The sequence below is a fragment of the Coturnix japonica genome, chromosome Z (assembly GCF_001577835.2).
Source record: "Coturnix japonica isolate 7356 chromosome Z, Coturnix japonica 2.1, whole genome shotgun sequence".
NCBI classification, from domain to species: Eukaryota; Metazoa; Chordata; class Aves; order Galliformes; family Phasianidae; genus Coturnix; species Coturnix japonica.
Genome location: NC_029547.1, coordinates 47,719,885 through 47,726,733, shown reverse-complemented (window position 1 = coordinate 47,726,733; position 6,849 = coordinate 47,719,885). Strand labels below are relative to the sequence as shown.

The window sequence follows — 6,849 nt, the reverse complement described above, 5'->3', positions numbered from 1 at the left end:
CCCGCTCTCCGGCGGCTCAAGCTGGGCGGTGCCGTAGGGCCCGGCGGAGCATTTCCTCTTCCTCCCGGAGCAGGAGGAAGGGGCCGGCAGCTTTCCAACGCGGCGCAGGCGGGCAGTCCCGCCGCCGCCGTCGCTGCGGCAGCGGGCGAGGCGGAGGGGAGCGGGCAGGGGGCGGCGCCTGCAGCCGGCGGGGCCCGGAGTCACCGTGTCACGGCGCCCAGGAAGCCACCGCCGCCGGATCCGCCCCTCGCGAAGCGAAGGAAGGAGGGAGGAGGAGCAGGAGGAGGGGAGGGAGGCCGGCTCCTCGCTGTCTCTTGTATATTTGCCCCCTTTCAGCCCTCCCCCTGGACCCGCTCCCCTCGCACCGGGGCTCCGTGCGCGCGGTGGCGGTGGTGGCGGCGGGGGGCCAGGCCGCAGCGGCGCCCAAGCAGCCCGCGGGAGCCCCGGGACGGGCCTGGGCCGCCGCCTCCGGACTAGGATGTCCCGACATGAAGGTGAGCAGCGAGGGCCGGCAGGCCGCGGGGGCGCGGGGCCCGGGCCCGGCGCTGGGGCCTGGCGCGGCGCCCTCTCGGGCCGACCATCATGGCGGCGCCGCCGCCGGGAGGGGGCCCGGCCCGCGGAGCCGGCGGCGGCGGAAGGAGGCCCCGGCGGCGGAGGGCGGCGGCCGGGCCGCGCTCTGCAGTGTCATGGGAGGGAGGCGGCCGTGACGGGCCGTCTCCCCGCGCGGCCTGCGGCGGGGCCCTCCGGCCGTGGGAGCGGGGCCTGCGGGGGGGGCCGCTCCTCCGCGTCCGAGGGCGGGCGACCGCGAGGGCCCTGCTGCCCCCGGCGGGCCCGGCCGCGATGGGCGGGCCTGCGGGGGGCGCGGGGCGGCCTGCCGACGTGTCCGCCGCCAGGGGTAGCGGCGCGGGGCTGCCGCCCGCTCCCAGCTGCGGTAGCGGCGTTTGTTGTGGGAGTGCGGGAGGTCATGGCGTGCTGAGCCGCTGCCCGTGTACCGCCGTGCCGCCGCTGCGGGCAGGGTGGTGCGAGAGTTATCGGGAGTCAGTCGGAAGAGAGCAGGGCGAGGGGAGGGAGTTGTGTAAAAAGGAGCGTGGAGAGAAAGTCGTTGGGTGGCTGTTATTATTTTTGCAGTCTTCCTGTCCGCAGGTAAGGTATTTGGGCTAGTATGAAGGCGCTCTTTATGCTGCACTTAGTCACCTGAAAGTGTAACTTTCTGCCATATTAGGAACTTACTTCAACACCTGTCTCCATTTTCTCTCATGTCTCATTTCTCTCTGTTCTTAACATATTTTGACAGAAACACTGTGGGACAGATTGGTGTCGGTGCGTAGTGTTGCTGGCCTTGAATTGGTAGCTTGGTGTCAGACTGCAGGACACTGCATAGATTTCCTATCTCGTTACCTTGCATGTGTCTTGCTGAGCAGAAGCACTTACTCATGTGAGCAAGTGACAATTATTTCCAAATCTGCAAGCTCGTTTTTATTTTTATAAGTGAAAACTTAGTCTGAGTACCAAATCCTCACCCTCTTCCCATTTTTCCTCCTCCCCTGCTCCCTATCTCTCCTGTATGCAGTACCTCTTCTCCAGGAGGATGGAGATGAAGATGCTGTATTTGTGTGTGGCTGAAGATACAGCTGATTAAAAAATGAGTGAAATGAGGACTGGTTACAAAGTTTTTTTGTGACTTTGTGTGATAACGCCTTCCATAAGTCTGTCTATGGTGCTTGCTTATCTGTGATGCTCTCTTTGAAGTACAGTAGTTGGTTACAAATTTTTCTAGATTGAAATGGTAAAAATGATCAAAGTGATGTACTGTTTGCAAGTGTTTTTCAGAGATAAGTGTGTGGAATGATTTGTTTGTTTTTTTAAAGAAAAAGGTTGTGGTATTTGCTAAAAAGATGCTTCAGTCCTCAGCAGCCTTTCTATTAAGGTAGAAAAAACCTGAAAGTTTCTTTACAGGTAAATTTCTGATGAAGTCTTTGTTGTATGTTTGCCTAATGGGTGTCAGTTTCTGGCTGCTACAGCAAGAGTGGTGTTCCTGTGCTTGTGTGCTGATGTTTAGAAGGGAGTTATTTGTAACTAAACCAGGCCTAGCGTTCTCTTTCTGAAGGGAATTCTTCAGTGTTTCTTCTTTTTGAAAACCTGAAATAGTTTCTCATTGCTTCTTTATTTCACATGCTTTGTTTTTTTTCAGTGTTGTAGGGTTAGGATAGCTTCTGCTAATACTGGAAGTGCGCGTTTCCAGCTTCTAGGAAAAGAGGCTTAGACACTTGAATCTGTTTTAGATACGGAAACCCCTGAAGTGAAATATTTGCACAAAAGTAATTCATGCTTCAGGTCTGTATGATGCCATTTGCAGCTGAAACTTTTAATCCTGTGTGGCTTAGTTGAGAGGAGTTGACTTGGGATATCGTGGTGCAGGGGAAAACAAGTTTTATAAGTCACACCTTTTTTGTTTTCTGCCTTAAAAGTTCCCCATTCTGAAAGTTACAGACTCAATTTATTGATAGTGCCTGATGTAATTTAGAACACTGTACCAGTTGTGTGATAGGAATGGATGTCTTCAGGAGGGTAAATGCTGGAGAAGTTGCCCTTCCAAAATCTCAGTACTCTTAAATAGGCCACAAAGCATCTGATGGAGTTATATGCTTACTTACCACTAGAGTTTTCTGCCAGTTTTTGTTGGAGTAATCATCTATGAAGTGCATTAAGGTTTGTTTGTTTTAAATCCATTTTGTTATTTTTCCTTAAAAAGAATCTTACCATCCCCTCTTCCTCTGTGCTCCCTCCTCACCAGTGAGCTCTGGACTCACGTTTCTCCCCACTATGCGAAAATGGATGTAGCTTCAATTATTGTTCTTCTTTCCTTAAATGTTAGTTTGGTGTTCCAGTTTGTTTTACTGGCAAGTTGCGACCGTTAGTGTTTATCCTCCTTTTGCTATAGCTGCTCATCTATAATTTTTTTAAGACCATCTTTGTTCTCTGGCTTGTGTTAAGGAATTAGCTATTCCCAGCCTTTGGTTTTCTAGAAGGCAACATGAGGTCACCCCCAGGTCTTGGATTTCATGTCATTGCCTTTTCAGGAGTGATGCATTGTGTTTCTGTGTTAGACCCTCCATTTAGGAGAGTGTGGTGGTGTAATCTTTGGCTATACTACCAAGCAACAGACAGGTGAATTTTTATATTCTGAAACATACAGCAGAAGATATTTTGTTGTAAATTTACTTTCTGTACACACGCATCTTTTAGGGTAGTGTGCAGCACCCAGAGCAGCAGAAAGGAGGGAACAGTAACAGCCATTAATATAATTAGAATAATTTTGTACTTTTTTTTGGTGAAACAAGATTGTGGTAGCATTACTGGCTATCCAAGGGGCCAGAATTCTGGTTTCCTGTCCCAGCAGTGCCTGAAGGACTCTGAACCATGTGATTCCCTTTTACATACTCTGTGCCTCTCCTCCCTGCCCATTTTCCATCACGTTTCTTATTTGCATTTCGGAATGTATTCTCTAAGCTTTGTAAAGCTAGCAGGAGTAGAAGTCATGTGTTTGTGTTGTTTGTTTTTTTTATGATGGTGCCCGTTCATCAGCATTTCTTTATGAACCAGCAGATCTCTGCAGTTAATCCCAGTTCCAAGTATGGCCTGGATGTTAATAATGTATAAAGGGAGGGCAGTGACTGTCAGGCCCAGTGGAGTTCTGAAGTTATTGCCTGCTGGCTTCAAACTCCTCATATAAAAGGAAGTGGAACTTCAGTGCCGTCTTTTTTTTTTTTTTTTGTATGTGCTAATGTCTTTGAGTCAAGTACCTTATTTGTGATGGAAGGTAAATAAATGCATCTTAGGAAGGAATGCGTGTAACTACATGTTCCAAACATTTGAAAACGGTTAACATCAGCGTAATATTAACTCCAGTCTTGTAACTGTTCTGTTAAAAGAGTCTGGGCCAATAATGTTTTCTGTATGCTCTCATACGGAACACAAATAAAGCTTTATCCATAATAAAGTCTTGGAAAACACTCCAAACTAATTTCTAATGCTCCAAATTACGCAATAACTGTATCGCACTTGAGCTGCCGGGGGATACTACTAATTTCTGTCAAGCCAAACAGCACCTGACAGCTGATAAATAACTTCTAATATTTCATGTAGTGTCAGTTACGTAAGTGCCACCAAATGCAAAATTAATGTGCTTTTGTGTGCAGAACTCCTAACTCAGGTAATGGAACGGCACTTCTTTCGTACAGGGAAATCAAAACAATTCAGTTAACAAAGCACTGCATTTATTTATATTATAATATATTATTATTACTTATTAATGAAAAAATGCTTGTGTGAGACTTATAATTTAGTGACTTCTGATACATTATAATACTTCAGTTTCATCTCCAGACATGAATTTTGCTGTTCCACAACACAGAATATTGTTGTTGCTGTTTATTTGCATCTGTCTTGTAGGCAACAAGTCAAGATTAAGTTGACTGTTTCACATGTACAATGAAACAGTGGGTTTCCTGAATTTGCTCTAAATTGTTACTCTGAAAAAGTGTTTTCTAACTGCATGCATCAAAGTTTTTGTAGTGTTTCATAGTTTCATAGTTTTGTGCGGGTTGGAAGGGACCTTAGTTGTACTTGGTGTGTACTAATGTGTTACCATAATTAAAAGTATAGTGCAGTATCTGAAAATCCAACTCATGTGATAATTTGTCTGCTGAGAGTGTTTTGAGAACACAAAATAAGTTAATATTAAGCAGAAACAGCTTCAAGTGTGATGCAAAGTAATGTTACACAGTAATTTGCTTTATCATTAAACTATTTCTTGTATTCAGCAAGGAACTGAATCATCATTTAATAATAAAAAAGCTGGGTACATAGTGATATTTTAACCAGCATGACACTTTTTCAATTTTGAGGCAGCTATGTTTTCATTTTAAAACATGGTTTCTGTCTATTGTTTTGTGAAGTGTTGCGTGTGAAGCAGTTTGCTGGTGTCCCTGCAGACTGTGTGAACAAGGTCCTCTGAAAACAGGTATAAAGGCAGACCACTTCTTCTCTCGGGCTTGTACCTTATGCACTAAAATCTGGTGTAGAACTGCGATAGTTCTATCATCACTGTGAGGATTTGTGGAGAGAAGACAGTGGTTAAATAACTCCTTTTGGGCTGATGGTGACTGGGAGGGATTCAGAGGAGGTTTACAGAGAGCTATGCAAGTTGCATGAGTGGGTTTGGTCAAATAGAATTCATGAGTCTTAAGTTTTTCAAGTGCTTTACCTGTTTACACTACTGATGCTAAACAACTTTGAGGGTGAGTTGTCACTGCTCTCAGTTGTGCTGTTCTTATTCTAGTTACAGTTAAAAACTAGGAAATGAGCAATGACTAATACAAAAAGGGTTAGCTGGACACAGCAACACCTCTGAAGGGCTGCTCCGTTGAGCCCTCAGGAGTTGTGATGTGTCAGAATTCAGCTGCACAGACAACACCAACTCCACCTGTGAGGCGCAGTGACAGAGCCATGTGTTACCCCCCACCTGCTACCCCATCCTCCTTCGGGTTGTGCAGGAGGCTGCTGTGTGGCTCTGCATATGGAACTGTGGGAAAGGGAGCAGGTGGATGCACTGCAGGCAGAGGGAATGGTTGAGTTCTGTGGGAGCTGGATCAACCCAACTTCCTGCACAGTCCAAGTGGAAGATCACAGGTAGCTGCTAGCTCCTGGTCTTAATTTCATGAAAGCCTGATCCAGACTTTGGTCATCAGGACATTTGCAGCTGCAACTGTAATAACNGGCAGATCACAGGTAGCTGCTAGCTCCTGGTCTTAATTTCATGAAAGCCTGATCCAGACTTTGGTCATCAGGACATTTGCAGCTGCAACTGTAATAACTAAGTGATGTGCTATGAAAATACGCCTATCTGTGGAAAATCAAATGCTCTGGAAAATGGATCCTTTGGCATTTCAAATAGGGCAGCTAGGTCTAGTGGGCTTGCTGTTTCAATCTTTGTGGTTTGGTTTCCATCAATTTCACAGGAAGAATTGTACCACTTTGAAGTACTGTGAAAGTTAATCCAATATTTGTGCTGAAGTCTATTTGTTTTTTCTTTCCTGTAAGCACTTCTCTATCAGAGAAACTATGGTCAATGCAAGTTTTTAAAAGTATGTGGTAAATAAAGGCTCAGACAGACTAGTGATTATAAAACAGTTAGTTGTTTGTTTGCTGAATGGTGCACTGAGCAAGGTAGTTGTGTAAGACTGCATTTCCTACAGATTCAGATCATTGGTTGATATAAAGTTAACTGTATTTTAATATCAGCAAGGTTGCAAGTTTTCAGATTTTTATTCATGGAAGATTTACTATAATAGAGGAGAGATTTACAGGCTTGATTAGAGGCAGAAATGTCACCTACCTACATGGAGCTGGCCTTGCATGTTGCTGTTTGCAGCTTGTGCATGCCAAGCTCAGAGAGATGCTGAGAGCTCAGGCTGATGTTAGCAACATGGAACATATGAGAAGAAATTTCTGCATGGTGTTTACCTTGGATAACTCCTTTCTGCATGAGTCCGTAACCTGTTTCCTAATATAAGGTGATACACCATTAATTCAAAAGAGTGATGAAAACTAAAGTGTTTGTATATACATACAGTTGGTTAGGTTGGATGTTAGGAAACATTTCTTTACAGAAAGGGTAGTTAAACGCTGGAATAGGCTCCCCAGGGAGGTGGTTGAGTTGTCATCCCTGGATGTGTTTAAGAGCTGTTTGGATGTGGTGCTCAGGGATATGATTTAGCAGAGGGTTGTTAGAGTGAGGGTACTATAGTTAGGCTGTGGTTGGACTTGATGATCTTTGCTGTCTTTTCC

General features: G+C 45.8%; 1 protein-coding gene across 2 annotated transcripts in view; it reads left to right on the top strand.

Annotated features, from left to right (window-relative positions):
• Window positions 1–6,849, top strand: part of KCMF1 (potassium channel modulatory factor 1) — a 53,536-nt gene continuing 46,687 nt past the window's right edge. Inside the window, exon 1 of one of the 2 annotated variants that reach the window (XM_015849529.2) lies at window positions 1–494. In XM_015849529.2, coding sequence (XP_015705015.1) covers window positions 479–494 — 16 coding nt within the window. In that variant the 5' untranslated portion in view covers window positions 1–478. The remainder of the gene's footprint in view (window positions 495–6,849) is intronic. The other variant, XM_015849531.2, reaches the window with a different exon arrangement.